Here is a 19,698-nt window from a genome sequence, read left to right as displayed (position 1 = left end):
TAACTCGTTTTTCACCGTTTTTCGTCCCGTTCGATCCAGATCTGAGCTAGGGTGACCCCTAAGCTCATCATAGGTTCGGTTTATACCCGAATCCACCCGGATCTCGTGACTTAAACGGTTTAACGCTGTCGGCTCGTCGTTTCGTGTTCATAACTAACGGTTTTAAGCTCAAACAATAAAATACTATCATTACCTCAGGTCGGTTCTCGGTTTCCTTCTTGATATCGGTTTAGAGAGAGAGAGAACTAGAGAGAGAATCTTAAGTGTGTGTTTTTGATGGTGTAAGGGATATGTGTAAATGAATTAAATGGAGGATTAAGGGTATATATATTTTTGATCATGGGCTTAAGCCCATGGTCTTTCCTTCATTCCTCCATAACCCATATCCATTTACCCAACACAAGTCCATCTCGTATTCTATTCAACTAAACCGATAACGACCCGCTATAAAATAAACGAACTTTATTTTATTAATATAACCGAAAGTAGGATGTTACAATTCGATTAGATCGATGGCTCTGATACCAACTTGTCACACCCCCGTCTACCGCCTAGGCGTGTGACCAACAGTTGATGGAGTTTTGTAAATAAATCAGAGTTACGTGTTAAATGTGGAAATATTAGCGTGGATGAAAATATTAATATTTACATATAAAAATACGGGATTATAAAATACCCGTTTAATAAGATTCATTGTTTATATAAAACCACCATTCAAGTTTCATATTTAGCAAAATGATCTGAGCCAGCAGATCGCCTAGTGATTACTTCGATACCCAAAGTGCATATTCTTCATTTCCTGTAAAACAGTTTGAAAATACGTCAGCAACATATGTTGGTGAATAAGCTGACGCATAAAATTTTATTTACTTAATTACCCCTCGAGACATAAGTTAGGTCTCGGCCAATCGTGGCTTAGGAATAATCAAGTTAAAACATAAACACAATTACAAACTTAAGCTCAACTTGAAACTGCTCAGCAAACGCCGCAACATTCGAGTTTACTTAGCTACCATCAGGATACACATGATTACCCTCTCTCGGACGTAACTTAGATCCGGCCCGTCATGGCGAAGGCATATAACCAGGTGTGGCACGGTGTGCCCACCGTCTACCACATATGAAAGGATCCAGACAAATGTATATGACAGCCTGAGGGCCCGCGATTACTTTTGTTTATAATGTTTACAGATACGTAATCTCATGTAATCAATTTAAAGGACTCGATTAAACTAGTTATAAAAGTTTGGGCGTATTCACCTTTTAAAAATGATCAGCTTCACTTCACTGATTGAGTTGTCTTTCTTTGCTATCTCAAACCTATAGTACGAGTATAACCATTTGTTATTACGATCAATAATCTAGCTTTAGACATTTAGTCCATTTTGTACAATCTTTACCTCGATTATATTTTCCTTTCGAATCTTTAATTCAAAACATTTTTTCTTTACTTGTTATGTTCGAACCTCTAGTTAGATTACTTGCATTTCTAAATACTACGTTTCTTTTTATCAAAGAAACGTATACTTTGTTTCATTATTTATTATTTAAGATTCTTTATTCTTATAACATTATCTCTTATTTATATTTTGCTGTTTATTCTTAAGGTATCGAGTATACCCTCAACTAAGGTCTAAGCCTATTTTAATATTATAATAATATTTTACTCGGGCAGTTTGGCTTATAAACTCCTAAACTCACGGGCAACACTTCCACGCTTGCACGTTTATCGATGAAATTTTTTCAACACTCTTGGCATGCAAACTCGAGGCACGTCAGTCTTCGGGATTCATCAGCATGTACTTCGAGGCGGGACTTCTGTTCACCTCGTGATGGCACGTACTTCGAGGAACTGTCGGTTTTGAACGTTTTTCAAGGTGACGATCGTAACGTCGGTGGCACGCGAAATAAGGTAGTGAGATAGTGTTTTAGAGAGAGAGGTGAGTTGTGATATGAAATGAAGGGTTGGCTGACCAATTTATAGGCGTTGTCCAGATGACCCATCGCGATACGCGATTGGTCTTGCAAAGGATCCATCGCGTATCTCGATGGATTAGCGACAGACTTTAATATTATTTTATTGCATCGTGATACGCGATGGACCTTTCGTAGGTCATCACGTATCGCGACTAGCTATGTCGTGTCATAACTAGCCTTGCCACGGGTGCCACATGGCGGGGCACGTGTCACTGGTGTCAGGCTACGCGATGACGAGTTGGCTTTGAGGTATCGCGTATCGCGACACCACCCATTTTGGGTTTCTGTGACATACCCATCGCGATACGCGATGGGTTGTCTTTCTGATCCATCGCGTATCGCGATGGTTCAAGAAATTTCGCTTCCACTTTCCAAAAACATAAAGGCGGCTCTCAAGCGTGCGAAGTGCAAAGTGCGCCATCAAAGCGCCACATTGGGCTCGTCGCCCGAGCCCGTGCGCGTCGGGTGCTCCGCACCCTTCGCTAGGACCACTGGTGCATGCATGGATTAAAAAATATTACTATGGAAACTCCTATCCTTAGACGGGTGGGGGTGGTCCGTGATGGACCATCCATCACTCGTGATGGCTTATGGCACACCGCCGTTGCCCCCCCCCCCCCCAATCACGCATGATGGGGGTTGGACCGTGATGGCTATTACGTGGTTGATACCGAGAAATTACATTTTCACAATACAAATATAAATATTTAATCCATCTTCACACTACATCACACCATCACAACACCACCCCCACTAAAATTCCATCACTAGTGATGGAAAGTGGTGGGGTGAGGTGACACACCCCATTGGGTGTTGCAAGTGATGGGTTTTCCACCCCCACCCTCTTATAAAGAGCTTCCAAAAGTTTCATACTTTCTATTTGGGATGAACTTTATTTTCCTTATTTATACCCATAGGAAGGAGTTTCATTTCTTTCTTTCTTTTCATGTGAGATGGATTTCCATTCCCCCATTTTCTTAAGTATGGAATTCTTTCAACTTACAATCTATATATATTATTCTCCTAACATATTTAAAATATTTTTGGGTCATTCTATTTCTAAAGTTGACATTTTTAACCCAAAATATGTATGGTATTTTTCGAGAGGTTACAAATGAAGCAAAATATTCACAAAGTTGAATATGTTAACATGTTATTTTTTGTGTTGTCATTATGACAAAGTCGAGAAGCCTCATGAAATTTATCAAAACAAAAATTCATGTTGTAGATCAGAATAACATAGTTATTGAAGAACATTTGTCGTCACAATTTAATGTTTTTCTTTCCTATGATGGGTGGTAAATTGATAAATATATCAATAAAGATAACGTTTCTTCTGTATTAATGCTGAGTGGTTAGAACTATTAACGTATGAGAAGTCTTATTTTCAAAATTGGTTAATAACCAAATTTTTTTTAATTATACATATATGATACTGAGAATAAAATTTTCAATAGAAAGTGCGTTATTTGTTACGTTCTTGCACTTGCATTTTTTTATTAAGTTCATTTAAAAAAGCCATTTTGTGATATAAATAAAATAATTTATGTACACGTAGTATATATATATACAAGCATAGATGTAATACATTTTTTTCGTATACGTTACGTAATTATTCGCTTTACTTTTAATTTTATAATTTGGATTATCCCGTGCGTGACACGGGCTCTAAAGCTAGTAATATAATATAGGTGGTGGAGTCGTAAGAAAGAGATTTGGCGTTCCATGTGACCCAGTTTTGATTATTGCCCCCAACATTTAGTTCCAGTGGCAACACATGACACCAGAGTGATGATGTGAGATTAGGAATGGAGCTAACGTTCACTAGTTGGATCTTTGAACTAAACGAGTTTTCTCTCACTGCACTGTCATGTCTTCGGGGCGAGTGTTCACGGATGTTGGCTTTAGGTTTGAGTTTTCCCATAATGGAAAGACAAGTGTATCCCGATGTGATAAATTTATCTGGTAGCGTTCGATAATAATAATAATAATAATAATAATAATAATAATAATAATAATAATAATAATAATACATGAATTTGTCTCCCATGGGTCACGAGACTGTAAACAGGAGATATTAAATAGAAATTAAAGCCGCTGAACTACCATTGCATTGCTCTTTCTGTATATATAGAGCCCCTGCTCTTCTCACCCTTTCCAAACTACACTTCATACTCTTATATATCTCTAGTCTTGAATGGGTAGTCTAGTACATAATAATGAAATATGTCCAGAACCAGATGAAGGCCGAAAATGGGGAGTCGAAATGGTTGATCCCGAGTCACTTGTGATGTCGAAAGGAAGCGGAGTCCATTTGACATGGGACGAGCTTCGGGTTTCGGTTTCAAGCTTTAATGGAAAAAAAGATGCATGTAAAAAAAACTTACTTTCTGGTGCAAGTGGTTATGCTAAACCAGGAGAGATTGTTGCCATTATGGGTCCTTCTGGTTGTGGCAAGTCTACTCTACTTGATTCTTTGGCTGGTATGTATATATATATATATATATATATCTCCATTTTTTCCTAATAACAGTTTAAACCCACGGGTATGTCAGATCACGAGCAGTAAGGACAACTAATCATACATTCATATGTGAATACAACATATAAAACAAGAACACATAATATATAAAAAGTTAAAATAATCAACACAAATGTTAACCAACATCATACTTAATTCAGATGTGCACAAGAGTTTATTTATTTATTATTTTAATATCGTTTGGAACCACCCTCAATAGATTTTGACGCTTCAGTCCTGACGCGCCCTAAAACACCATCAATAACGAAACTCATCATGTTGGAACCCCCCCCCCCCCCCTTCTAAGTTAGGTTTTAAACTTTAGACCTTAAGATCTCAAACTTTAACCATCATTTTATGTCATTGGACTATAAGACCAACTGTCACAAAGAGTTTATTTAACTGATGATTCATATATTACTTGATGGCTTGATGCTTGTCGGTACCATATGTATATTTGTATATAATTTATAGTAATGTTTGGATTTGTAGCTTGTTTAGAAATGTCGAAGTATTTTTAGGCATTTTAAGAAAGTTTTTATATAAATGGGCAGTTCGGTACACCTATAATTGGTCAACTCAAGGAAATGTGACTATAACTCAAGGCAGTCTAACAATGACTTCTTTTCTAGGAGTAGATTGCATGTAGAGCCATGTGAGTTAACCACTTTTTCTTCTTATCCAAGTTCACTCGTCACAACATCGAACTCAAAACAAACATTTATTGTCATTATCTGAACTTTCCTTGAGTTTCTTTGACATATGTATACATGATGGAAGTGATGGAACTATTTATTTGTACAACTTTCAAAAAATTGTCTAAAAGTACTCCCCACATAATATATATATATATATAGATAGAGAGAGAGAGAGGAATAATCTAACTAAAATAAAGTTAGTATTTTGGGTTGATATCACCCAAATTTATTACTTTGGGTGCAAAACTTCCTAGTCAAATCATAAATTTTTTAATAAGTTCTTTTATTTATTCTCCACCTTCTGTCTCTTAGCTCGAACCCCGGTTTTCATATTTACCACGACACCACAGTCCACAAATATGGTTTTTCTTAGTCGACTTTATTATATTTTTTATTTATTTATTTTTTCAAAAATATGTTTGTTAGTCATTATTTTATCTTTTGTTTTAGAAATCGATAGTTTTGACATTTTATCATTAACTAAGTTTTTAACCCGGTACAATGCGCCGGCCTAATAAAAAACTACCCGTTACTGTGAGGCATCGATACGAATTTGGTCGGTATCGCTTTTCAACACCAAAACTTAACAAAAATAAATAAACAAATTCAGTAAACTCATGACGAACAAAGAAAACCTGGGTTGCGGTTGCGAAGCAATGCGAATTCGGTTGATATCGAATGTGATGTCAACAAAAAAACATAAATACCACAAGAAACTGAAGAAAATACTAATAACCAGCACTTTACACGACCGCAGCCCTACACGAATTCGGTTGGTTGTACTAATAATAATAGCTAAAAAGGAAAAAAAAGAATTGACCACTTTGATGCCGCCAAGTGGACCAATAAGTCACTTGAGGCACCAATACATCGCTTTTAAATCTATGTATAATTATCAATTTCATTGTAATACCATATATAATCAAAAAGTTTTAAGTTATTCAATATAGGCATAGAAAATATCATTCACCAACAGGTCGGCAGGGTGGTCGACGAACCCTGCACGACACCTCACTAGGCCCGTATTTTTTAAAAAAAGTTATATATATTTTTTATAAAAAACAATATGTATTGTATATTTAATGTTTAAATTCAATTACACAATCACTAGTTTGATCTGGTGGCTATGGGTATGATTCCCAATCAAATGGTTGTGGGTTCTGGTCCAACTTATGACATTTTTAAGCCTAATTTTATACAAAAGGTTTTCTACACAATGCAAATCATAACCAAGTAGTTCATTTAAAAATTAAATTGTTTAAATCCAACAAAAAAACCCCTTTTACTCAAGAACCTTTTTAAATTTACTTTTTTGTCTTCGGCCCAAAAATTTTTAACAATTCTCGGAGACGGTCTTGTTCTCCAATATGGTTTTGTTCTTTTGTTTCAATTCTTTTAATTTTGGATCTTCGTTGTTTACAAACGCAGGGCGGTTGGATTCAAACGTAAGGAAAACCGGACGAGTCCTGGTAAACGGAAGGAAGCTAAGACACACATATGGTACAATGGTATGTGCACAATTCATTAGTGAGTCCCAAATGTATTAATTCATTTAAAATGCTGAACTACAGGAAAAGAAAACAATGTGAAATGTACACAAGGTTGCATTTACTTTTCAAGATTCAAACCATATTTTGGAAGCTTAAAATGTGAATTTTGAACACAGTTACATACATGATCATGCTTACAGTTCTTTAATATTAGTGTAGGCTTATATGACTCAAGAGAAAGTTTTGACATGGACTTTGACGGTTAAAGAGACGGTATACTACTCAGCTGAACTGCAACTGCCTAAGTCCATGCCAAGATCCAAGAAGAGGGAGAGAGCGGATAGAATTGTAAGAGAGATGGGGCTCCAAAATTCCATGAACACAAGAATAGGAGGCTGGGGAATCAAAGGACTTAGTGGCGGCCAAAAACGACGTCTAAGCATATGCTTAGAACTCTTAACACATCCTAAACTTCTCTTACTTGATGAACCTACAAGCGGTCTTGACAGTGCAGCGTCGTATTATGTCATGAACCAGATTGTTAAACTCACTCAACAATATGGGATGACTGTTTTAGCAGCCATCCATCAACCTAGTAGTCATGTTTTTGGGCTTTTTAATAATCTTTGTCTTCTCTCTTTGGGAAAAACAATATATTTCGGTCCTGCATTTTTAGCAAATCAGGTAATCTTCATCTAACTCTCATGACAAAAGTTGTAACGATTATGATGATAACAAAATCGTGACGGTAACTAGTTCGCTGTAAATATCAGTTTTTTGCAGTAAATGGTTTTCCTTGTTCAGATCTACAAAATCCTGCAGATCACTTTCTCATAACTATCAACACTGACTTTGATGAGGTATGTCATAGTTGTTCAATCTTTCACATGAACGAGTATCAAGTCATGAAAGACGTATGTTCTTGGTAGATCATAATTCTAAGAAAAGATCAGGTTTATCGTAAATTTTAAACTGTTTGTTTAACTAACTGCTCTTCTTTTCCCACTTGTAGGACCATGTAAATGGAAATTTAGCCGTTGAGAAAGTAATCGATGTACTTTCGGAATCTTACAAGTCATCTGAGATATATATGGATGTCAAACGCGAAATCGCTGATATATGTGCACAGGTACATGATCTCACAATATGTTTTATAATTTATATTAACCAAGGTCTACACTGAAGCAATATCAGATAATGAGAGTTTTATATTTTGAAGAAAGGAGGCCTGGCTGAGAAAACCGAAAGCCGGAAAGCTAGTCCGATTACACAATGCCTGGTTCTTACAGAAAGATCATTATTAAACATGTATCGCGATATAGGATACTATTGGCTACGCCTTGGTATATATATTGCTTTGGGTGTCGCCTTAGGAACAGTCTTTTACGGTCTTGATTCTGGATATCTCTCCCTAAACGTAAGTTATATATATCGGAATGTATATATTCAAATTATCCACCAATGAATTCTAAGAGCTCTCTGTTATAATTTACAATGACAGCCTAGGATTTCAATGCTAATGTTTGTCTCTTCATTCCTTACCATCTTGGCCATTGGTGGTTTCCCCTCATTCATGGAGGAAATAAAGGTTTGCTTTATACATAATTCATATATTCTTGAAGAAATAATATGTGCTTTAGCATATTTTAATTTATTTTACGTCCGTTTTGCAACTACATATGTGTAGGTCTTTCAATGGGAAAGATTAAATGGGCACTATGGGTTGGATTCATATGTCATCAGCCACGGGATCTCTTCCGCACCCTTCCTACTTCTCATATCTTTAGTCCCAGGAGCAATAGCTTACTCTCTTGCAGGACTTCAAAGAGAATATGAGCAATTCATCTACTTTGCATCAGTGCTCTTCGTGTCAATGTTACTCGTCGAATGCATGATGATGATAGTAGCTACCGTCGTCCCAAATTTGCTCATGGGCATAATATCAAGTGCTGGAATCCAAGGCTTGATGATACTAAGTGCAGGATTTTTTCGATTGCCAGATGATCTAGCTCATGTGTTCTGGAAATACCCTATGTACTATGTTTCATTACATAGGTATGCGTTACAAGGATTGTACAAAAACGAGTTTCAAGGTCTTAAGTTTCCCGAGTATTTGGGAGGACCTCCTACCCTTGACGGCGACGTGATATTGAAGAGTTTATTGCAAGTCGAGATGGGATACTCTAAGTGGGTCGATCTTGGAATATTATTCGGAATGGTGATTGTGTATAGAGTTTTACTCTTCTGTATTATCAAGACAACAGAGAGGATGAAGCCTATTATTAGAACTTTCTTGTTGAGTTCTACATGTGGAAACTAGAATCCATGTAGTGAGCATCTTTGTTTTGTTTATATGTTTGTTACATGATGCTTGTTTGTATCTTGAAGCATATATATCATTATGTTAAAAAAACAATTCTACCTATATTCTTGTCACTCAATATCTCCTAACCTCTGAATGAATATTTTTATTTATGAGAAGCAATTTAATTAACACATATAGAACCAACCTCTTCACCAAAAACACATTAGTAACACTTAAAATGTGTATTGACTTAGAAAACTTTTCCTTCATTGAAATTCCACACGAACCAATCGACACCCAAAACAAGTCGAACCGCTTGACCGTTGGAGCTCTAGACCATCCCCATTGTCCTCAAAGTTCGCACTCACACATTATCTGCCTATCCGACACGTTAGACCATCCCTATTGTCCACATATTTCTCCCTTGTACATTATTTCACTCAAGTTGAAATTGTAACGAAAACCACACCTTGAATGTTGTATTCCCGCACCATATCGCTTAATCCAAAATAAAGTGTTATTTTCATCCTTCACTTCTCGCCGAAAACCTTTCTCAAGATCTTACCCAAGTTCTTCAAACCTTTTGAGATTTTAACAATATGTTTCAAGGAAGCACCACCCTTGCGGAGTTGCGGGTATACATGGCCATGACCTCTCCGAATGGTGAAAAGCCCATACGATGTTTTTCCGCAGCCCATTCGTCTCATTTTCAAACCTCCACCACCACTTCGCAAGTACGGCGAAGTTAGACTCGCATAATGACCCTAGCCGAAACCCCCCACTATTAACCAGAGCCGTAACTTTTAACGATGCCACCCAATTTATTTTTGCTTCCTCCTCAATCATATAGTAAACTTAAATTAAATTACATTCAATAATGATTAATGTGTTTTTGAAGCAAAATTGTTAGATTTTACATATTATTATTAATTTTGTTAAAATCATTAGTGTATGTAATACACTTTTTCACATATAGGATGTAATAAAGATTAAGAATTCTATGTGTTAATATTTTTATATAGCGTATAATGCACATATACTAAACTAATACAACGAATATTAGAAAAAAAAATGTATAAAAACTTCTTTACTCATGACTCCCAAAACCTATCTAATGCCGATGGGTAGGGATCACTGAGTGACCCCCTCCCTCGCGTGAGACCCTTGCTCACACTCCTTATTTTGGGAGAGCCAATCATTTTATTTATTTTTTGGTTTTGCTTTTTCAGTTATTTATATTATTATTATTAAAGAAAAGATAGAATACAACAATTGTTTAATGTGCATTAGGTACAAGAATACTTATATTCATGAAATTGATCCACGAAATCACATCACAAGATCTCCAAATCGTCAATACATATCCAGTTAATCATTGGTTCACTGAAATAAACCATTTTGGATCGTTAACCGGTCAATTTTTTACTTTTTTTTACGAAAACCATTTTTGAACGTTTTAAGTTTTTGGCTGAGCGTTTTAGATTTTGGCTGAGCGTTTTGATTGTTTTAGTATTTTTTGCCTTTGAGCGTTTTTGTTTTTTGCCTTTATGTGTCTCGCGCACCTATCGTACGCTAAACAATTATTGTACCGTAACCTCACCCATTATTATTAAATAATATAATTGTGGAGAGCGATGGAGAATGAACCATAACACGATTTATGGGATGACGTTGAATAAAGAGAAAAACTGGCATGGCGCATGCATGGTAAATAAAGGGAAATAACTCAAATGAGCCATATCCATAATCTTAGGATTGGTTTTAATGTACTCAACCCTAGGGTGACACAACCAAGGATGTAATGGCCAACCGTTTTCCTGTCTAAATATAGGTGCGGTGTATAGGCCGTTTTCAAGCTTTTTGAAACCCATATGGCTTTGATATTATACTTTCTGCAATGGTCCAAACCTCTTAGGTGGCACAAAGTTGCAATCGATGGGGTTCCGATTATTTGTTGGTAATTAAACCTAACATCGGAATTTATGAACTATATATTTCATGTCCTTTTTAGGGTCGATGAGAATGTTTTGGATGGATAACAATTGAAGCCATGTGGTTTCACTTTCAGCTTCCTGTAGCAGTATGCATTTATATTTATGTGTTGGGTGTTAACATTCATTCATTCAACCTATCTTAAAAATAAATAATATAAGAGCAATGTTATAATAAGAAGTATATTTTTCCTAAGAATTATAGAAAATGTGTTTTCACCATTAGATCTAATAAAACACACCGTACAATAAACATACTTTTCATATCCACCATCAGATTAACATATATAAATTGGATTTGGTTCAATGGTAGAGCCCTCACTTTACAAGTGAGAGGTAGGGGATTCAAACCTCACTATCACCAATTTATATGAGAGATATGAGGGATGACCCTGGCTTGACAGGGTTCGAGTCCTAATCTCACCCGGTTTTACCGGCTCCTCGCTGTCGTACCATTTGGCAGGCGTGGGGGTCAGGTTTTATCCGATGAATCCCTCAATAGGTGGACTGCTAGGGGCTCCGTCCGTCCGGACTAGTGGCCGGCTCGGGCTACCTTTAACCAATGAGGATCGCGTACGAAATACCCGGCGTTACTTAGTTGGTCATTAAAAAAATGTACATATAGTTATTACTATACTTTTAAAGGGTGCTACAGTTACCTGTTTATTTGATAACCATTTGTTACCCACTATAGTAGACCTACCGCTTTTATACCACTAGTACTTATTTATAGTTGTTACTGTTTCTATTTTTTAAAATACTCTATAGTACATGTAAAGAAAAGAAAAATTGTTTTCGAAGTTATAAGTGTTTTAGCAGGAGCATTCTCTCAATTCATAATAATATATAGAGGAAATGTTTGTCAATATCATACAATTCCTAGACCTTACCAATAATTTGTTTGTAGAATTTCCTGACTAAACTAAAAGCAAACTTTTATAGGGTTGTAGTTCGACCAGCTAATTTATATGGTACAGACTAGGACCATTAAGAAGAAACAAGTGCGTAAGGTGGAGATAGTAGAGACGAGGATATTGAGGTGGATGTGTGATGAGATAGTAGAGACCGGCTAATTTATATGGAACGACCGACTATTTTATATGGCATAGACAGTTAATCGGATAAGAAACGGGGTTTTTAGGCAAAGACTAAGGGTCGAGGGGAGATAGCACCTATTAGAGCAGTGGAAACCCTCATTATGGAGGAGTAGAGACATACCCCAATTCACATGAGATAAGCGAATTAGACAGGATTAATTTTGGTAGAGTTACGTCTCTCTAAGAATATTATTTAGAATAGAAGTCCATATAAACATAGGATTAAGGTTAGAGAACTTTAAAGAAGCATACTAATTAGCTAGATTTTATTTATTGTTGTCTTCTAGTAATTATGCCTATATTTAATTTCATGATGTTGTATCCAGCTAGTATTGCCTATATGGTTTTTATGATGTATTTAGTACTTATTTTTACTCTTTTGATTCTTTTGATGACTTTTTCTATTAGTAGTGGCTTTCTAATTATGCAATTTTGAAACCGTCACTCTCACACACCAGCACTGCATATTTTTGTATGATGCTTTTATATGCATGTTTGTTATAGACATGAGGGTTTTAATGAGGTAACCTTTTTGTCTTTTGAGATAGAGGTATGGTATGCAATCTGCATACATCTCACCTTCGCAGACTCTATCCATAACTTGCTAGGATTGTGATTTTTACCGGACATAGTTATTATTATAATAAAAATAACCAATTAACAGTCTCGTGTTTCAACTATATTTTTTTAACTTGTTTATCTTTTGAAAAGAAAAAACAAGAACTGTGTTATCAAATGCTGTCATCATTGTACAGTTATTTCACTAGGCCCCAAAATCAAACGTATTTACGTCCGAATGTATTCATATCCACAGTATAGATATTTGTTGCATTACTTTGAAATACCGTTGAGACCTACCATCTTAACTCAACAACCAATAGACATCAAGTGAGACTCTCTCTTCACCACAAATTTTTAAATCAATTAATGTGATGCTCTAGACGGCATTAAGTTGACAAGTCAGAGAGTAGATTTGCATACAGGAGAGTCTATATTCTATTTCTATCCAACACCGGTCTAAATACGAACAATACCAATCAGTCTATATTGTATACAACACCGGTCTATATATACTAACAACCCTACGTTACCAATCAATCCCTATTAATGTGATGTGTGATGTGATGTGATGTGATGGTATTATAAGGACAAGGTTTAAGGTTAATATGTTAGTGTAAGGATAAGAGACAATAAAGGCAGCAATTCGTGACACTATATGGAACACGCTCCGAACCCGTCACAAAAAAATAATAATAATAAGTTTTGGGTCAGTTGATATGACTCGTTTTTTTAAACATGTCAACCTGAACAAGGCTCATTTAAGAGTTTTAGAGAAGTTAAACTTTTGATTTTACATATGAGAAATGTTAAGTTAAATATTTTGATTTTAAAATAAACATTAACTTTTAAAAGTAAAATTAATGTTCTTTTTAAACTTTTTTTTATCAACTATTCATTCCCAACATTTTTATTTTATTATATTTAATCGTCTATTTTTTAATTATTCGTATTCGCTTATTCTAATCATGAGCTAAACGTGTAAGCCCAAGTTTGTTAATCGGGAATAAAAGATATATGCACAAAAACAATTAAAAATATCACAAATTATAAAATGTCTTGTATTAATTGGAATTAAGTGTTTAAAATGTTCACTAGGTATTACACATATTAATTTCAGTGGGTTGACGTGACACGGATAAATATATGGGTCGAATTAAGGTTGAAGAAGCTCAATACGCCAACTTTCCAATCAAAAGCCCTTCAATCTGCCAACCTGTCACGATTGACACCCCTAGATAAACCTCAAGTAGAGCTATTGACAAACTATGATAATAACTCACCAAGAAGCCCAAATACTTTAACACGTATAGTGACCAAAACAATGATGTATCGTCACATTCCAACACCTCTTTAGAAGGTGAAATGGATGATTCTTCTCCCGAAAGCATTCCGATATGCACAAGATGTATTAGTAACTTATACGAAAACATTGTGCCTTTAAATCCGAAAACCCATGAGTCTCTTGACAGTTTTGTGTTCTACATTGTTTCGGTCCCCATAACGTTTAGGCTAACAAAGAAAAGAGGAGGATAGATTCTATAGATCCTGAAACAGATTCGAGAACTTGAAGGCATAGGAACTACTTGACTTGCCCCAACATCAAAGACATATAGGAACATAATGGATATACATGACAAAGTTTAACAAAAAATGCGAACTAGATAAACATAAGGCTTTATTGGTAGGAAAGGGGGATTCTCAAAATATGGCATCGATTGTCAAGAAATACTTGCTTCGGTTACAAGATTCGAGACAGTTGGACTAATCATTGCTCTTGCAAATGGATGTTAAATTAGCATTCTTGAATTGATATTTAAACGAATGAGTTTACCTACAACAACCAGAAGCTCATATCAAAGAAGGAGAAGAACATGAAGTATGCTTACTTAAAAGAGCTTTATATGGGCTAAAACAAGCTCCTCGGGCTAGCTTAGTCGAGCTGAATTGATAATTATTTTTCATAACAATGGGTTTCGGAAATGTACCTTCGAGCACACATTGTTTATAAATCATTCAAACGAGGCTCTACTATTTGTTTTCTTGTACGTTGACGATCTCATTATTACCATCAATTCACGGAGTAAGTTATTAAATTTTAACACTTCCATGCATAAGAAATTTGATATGACCGGCTTATGGATTCTACATTGCTTTCTCAATGTGGAAATTAGATATAATCAAGAGACATTACTATTATCTCAGCAGAAATATGTTAATGGGTTACTTAAAAAATTTAGGTTAATCGATTGTTCGTTCACTGACTACTACACCTATGGAGCATGGTACACGATTGACAAAATCAACTTGGAAACCGATTTAGATACTGGACTTTAAGAAGTTTGGTTGGTAGCCTCTATCTTACCAGCACAAGCACATATGTAATGTTAGTATCGATTTTTGAAGGACGAACACGAAGATTCATTTCATCGACCTCAAAATAGATACCATTAACCAATCTAGCAAACTTCTGATTTTAAGTCCTTGTTCGATATTCTGGTCATAATATCTTCCCTAATTATCAGTTATCAATGCAGCTAGTAACTTAGTATCTAACCGTCATGTATCAAAAGGGCTTGAAGTCAAATGATATCAAACTGTTTGATAGGGCAGGGTCCCTTCCAAATTATTAGAGTCAAGGCCATAGTAAGCTTACTTTTATATATAGTGGATGTAAAATTACAATTACCCATATTCACTTTTAGAGGCTGGTCCGTGGGTATATTGGGCCGATGAATCATTGCTACATGGGCCATTTACTTATTGTAAGGTTATAGACCTCCTGGCTAGGGCTGTTCACGAGCCGAGCCGAACCAAGCGAAGCCTTGCTCATTGCTTGGCTCGTTTACAACCGAACCGAACCGAACGGCTGAAATTCGAACCGATCGAAAACAGAAACGAGCTAAAATCGTATCAAGCATTTTTCGATCGAACATCGAGCGATTTCTAGCATTACTTATTTCTTTTTCACTTTAAAATTTTCAATAAGAAACAAATTTGAAGGATATAAATAATATATTTGTAAATAGATTAGTAGTTTCTAGATAAACATGTAATAGATTGTAAATTTTTATTAAAAATAAGTTTGAAGTAAGATATAATGATCATATAAACAAACTTCTATTATTCTAAAATTTTTTATGAGGATGGGAGAGATTTTGATTGGTGTTCTTTACGGTTTTATATATTACTAGTGATCCATGATTATGATTAATGATGGTGATCAGTTATGAAACTTCTTGATTCTCTTCATGAAGGCATCTAATGGAACGTTATAAAGTTCTTTAATATATTATAATTACTTCCATCTCTTAGTAATTAACCGAGTCGGACATGTTCGGGCCTAAGTATCTCATTATGGTGCATGGGATTAAGAGGCTATATGTTAGTTGGCATTAACTAATGTAGTTGGCATTAACTTATGTAGTTGGCCATAAGTTTGGTAGTTGGACATTTATGTCAAGTAGTTGGACATAAATGCAAGTAGTTGACAAGTTGGCTAAACTAGTATAAATAGATCTAACAGGTTAGAGTTAGATATCACCCACCACTATCATCTTTCAAAGTTTATTGTATTAAGGTTTTGAGCTAATTTCCTTGATATAATAATAAGTGAAGTTCGGTATATCTCTTTGTTCGTTTATTTGATTGGCTTGGGACTTGAATTGGTATCAGAGTCGTTCAAGGACCAATCGATAAGCGTCCGTTGCTGTCAAGAATGAGAGAAACCGAGGTGTTTATACTTTGGTTGAACGAGCTAGGTTTAATCAAATATTGTTCAAACAAGTTGGGTTGATCAGTCATGGGTGACTCAACTACACCACCGCCGCTAGCCAAGCAGGGCAGTAGCTCGAGCTCGTTTCAATGCCCGATGTTAACAGCAACAAACTACACAGTATAGGCACTCCGCATGAAGGTTATTTTTAATGTGTATAGCATATAAGATGTGATAGATCCTGGTACGACTGATGCAAAGATAAATAATGTGGCGACCGCCCTAGTTTTCCGATCCATACCTGAACAACAGATTTTGCAATTAGTTGACAGTATGAACTCGGCAAAAGAGATGTGGAAAGCAATCCGAACCCGACATCTAGGATCCGAAAGGGTAAGAGAAGCAAGGCTTCAAACATTGATAGTTGAGTTTGATGCCTTGAAGACGAAAGATTCAGAAAAGATCGATGATTATGCAAACAGAATATTCCGATCTCTTCGAACTCTGCCACACTCGGAGAAACTTTCGAGCAACAGAAAATTGTCAAGAAATTTCTTAGAAGCTTACCTCGTCGATTTGTTCATACTGTTGCTTCACTTGAACAATCCTAGATCTAAAGACGGTTGGGTTTGAAGACGTAGAGTAGATCAAGGTAATCTACTATTTCATTATTCCGATAACCGGAATTGTGAATCAAGTAGAGGAAGGGGATGAGGAACCGGTGGAAATTGGGGTAGGGGTCGAGGTCGAGATAATGGCCAAAATAAGGGAACCCGAGACAACTTCGAACAACAAACCAATGAAAAACATAATAGTAAGTTTCGGTCAAAGTTACAATGTTACCGATGTGACCAGATGGGTCATTTTGCTTCCTCTTGCCCAGAACGAATGAAGGAAACAAATCTAACCGAGGCCAACGAGAACCTTATGATGTTACAACAAGTAGATGAGTCAGTCTACTTAAACGAGGAGAAAGTTTTACCAAGTCGGTACCAATCCGAAGGACCGGAAGAAGGGATCTAGTACCTCGATAATAGTGCTAGCAATCACATGACGGGAGAGCAGTCATTCTTTTCAAAGCTTAATGAAAAGGTTGCAGGCCGAGTCCGTTTTGGCGATCATTCCCAAGTTAAGATCAAAGAGAAATGCATTATTATGTTGCATTGCAACAACGGGGAGGTAAAACAAATTACTAATATTTATTTTATACCTAGTCTTCTGTGTAATATTGAGCTTGGTTCAAGCTACGGATAATGGGTGTGAGGTTCTTCTGAAAAAGAACGATCTTTGGATGTATGATCGTAACAGTAGGCTAATTATGAAAGTACCAAAGACGAACCGACTTTACAAGGTCAAGATGCGTGTTGTAAAAAACATGTGTTTACTCGTAAACGAAGACCGGATTTCTCAAACATGGCAGGCCGAGTAACGACCCGAGCGATAAAAGACAAGACTCCGAATGAAGCATTCAAATAGCAGAAATCGAATATAAGTCATTTAAAGGTATTTGGTTGTACTGCATTCGCAAAAATCCCAACCCAACACCTAAAGAAACTCGATGATCGGAGTAAGAAATTAGTGTATCTTGGAAACGAGCATGGTTCCAAGGCTTTTCGCTTATTCAACCCGGCTACAAAGAAAGTTATGGTTAGTCGGGATGTTAAATTTGATAAAGGAAAAGGGTGGAATTGGCTCGAGAATTCCAACGAAACAGTTGATGAGCGTGTTTGGCAAGATTTTGTTATCGATTGGGGAGAGCAAGATGTGCAATTCAATAACGAAAATGAGTACGAGTCTATTCCGATCAATGGCTCGAGCGTTTCAGCAGGCCCAAACAGGAGCAGCTTGGGCTCATCATCTAACCCAAATATCAACAACAACTCAATTTTGGATCACGAGTTTGGTTCCGGACTTAGGAGGTCCGCATGGGTGTCGGTTCCACCAAGATACCTTGATGATTATGTACTCGATAAAGATTTAATGCTTTTAATTGAAGACAGACCTACAAAACATGAAGAAGCAAAAAAAAGTAGAGAGTGGGTTCAAACATTGAAATCCGAGTTGGAATCAATCGAGAAAAAAAACACGTGGAAGCTTATGGTTTGTCCTGACGGGGTAAAGTGAGTTTTCAAAGTTAAGAAAGTTTTAGATGGGTCGGTAAACAAGTATAAGGCATGGTTAGTTGCAACGGGGTATGTACAAGGACATGGGATCGATTACGATGATATGTTCGCACCAGTGGCCCAACTCGAGACAATTCGACTTATTCTAGCTTTAGTCGCGAGTGAAGTGTGGGAGGTACATCACATGGATGTAAAATCCGCCTTCTTACATGGTGATTTACTAGAAGAAGCGTTTGTTGAACAACCAGATGAGGTCGTAAAGGAAGGAAAGAGTCATAAAGTGTTTAAACTCTCAAAGGCTCTTTATAGGCTAAAACAAGCTCCAAGAGCTTGGAACTCAAAGTTAAAAGGAGTTCTAAGTGAGATGGGTTTCAAAAGATGTATTGAGGAACAAGCCGTATACGTGAAGAAATCAACCAAGTCCATATTGATTATTGTGGTATATGTCGATGATCTCTTGGTAGCCGTTTCCAAAATTGAAGAAGTAAAGGCGTTCAAGGAGATGCGCGAGTTACTTGGAGTTGAAGACCTCCCGAAATCAGACTCGGAAATTAGGGGGTGAATGTTGGTAATTAATCGAGTCGGACACGTCAAGTTCGGGCATAAGTATCTCATTATGGTGTATGGGATTAAAAGGCTATATGGTAGTTGGAATTAACTTATGTAGTTAGCCTTAACTAATGTAGTTGGTCATAAATTTGGTGGTTGGACATTTATGTCAACTAGTTGTCCTAAATGCAAGTAGTTGGCAAGTTGGCTAAACTAGTATAAATAGATCTAACAAGTTAGAGTTAGATATCACCCACTATTATCATTTTTTAAAGTTTATTGTATTAAAGTTTTGAGCTAGTTTCCTTGATATTATAATAAGTGAAGTTCGGTATATTTCTTTGTTCGTTTATTTGATTGGCTTGGGACTTGACCATCAAATAAATACCGGGAACTTGTAGTTATGTTAATTTGATTAACTTTAGTTACATGAGCATGATATGATGAGGCTTTGAGCTAGTTTCCTTGATATAATAATAAGTTAAGTTCGGTATATTTCTTTGTTCGTTTATTTGATTGGCTTGGGACTTGGCCATCAAGTAAATACTGGGAACTTGTAGTTATGTCAATTTGATTAACTTTAGTTACATGAGCATGATATGATGGTCACATAATTAGGTTATTTCAAACATTCTCTCACTTGGCCAAGTGATCATTTACAATGAGTATACATG

At 36.2% G+C, this 19,698-nt stretch overlaps 1 protein-coding gene across 1 annotated transcript; it reads left to right on the top strand.

Annotated features, from left to right (window-relative positions):
• Window positions 1-4,001: 4,001 nt before the first annotated feature.
• On the top strand, window positions 4,002-9,103 carry LOC143538652 (ABC transporter G family member 1-like). The gene is made up of 8 exons (XM_077032163.1): window positions 4,002-4,460; window positions 6,625-6,704; window positions 6,906-7,370; window positions 7,460-7,546; window positions 7,699-7,815; window positions 7,906-8,103; window positions 8,188-8,274; window positions 8,374-9,103. The coding sequence occupies exons 1-8, from the start codon at window positions 4,175-4,177 to the stop codon at window positions 9,004-9,006; spliced, it is 1,953 nt and encodes a 650-aa protein (XP_076888278.1). The 5' UTR covers window positions 4,002-4,174; the 3' UTR covers window positions 9,007-9,103.
• The last annotated feature ends 10,595 nt before the right edge of the window (window positions 9,104-19,698 follow it).

The sequence above is a fragment of the Bidens hawaiensis genome, unplaced genomic scaffold, assembly GCF_021521415.1.
Source record: "Bidens hawaiensis isolate Kalapana, Puna unplaced genomic scaffold, B.hawaiensis_p1.1 tig00011661_1, whole genome shotgun sequence".
NCBI lineage: Eukaryota > Viridiplantae > Streptophyta > Magnoliopsida > Asterales > Asteraceae > Bidens > Bidens hawaiensis.
This window is presented reverse-complemented; position numbering and strand designations above follow the sequence as displayed.

Excerpts from the sequence above, each read along its gene's own strand:
- LOC143538652 (XM_077032163.1), top strand. The coding sequence starts at position 4,175 with ATGGGTAGTCTAGTACATAATAATGAAATATGTCCAGAACCAGATGAA. Across the intron at positions 7,816-7,905 it reads TCGCTGATATATGTGCACAG|AAAGGAGGCCTGGCTGAGAA; the intron begins GTACATGATCTC and ends TATATTTTGAAG. Across the intron at positions 8,275-8,373 it reads CATTCATGGAGGAAATAAAG|GTCTTTCAATGGGAAAGATT; the intron begins GTTTGCTTTATA and ends ACATATGTGTAG.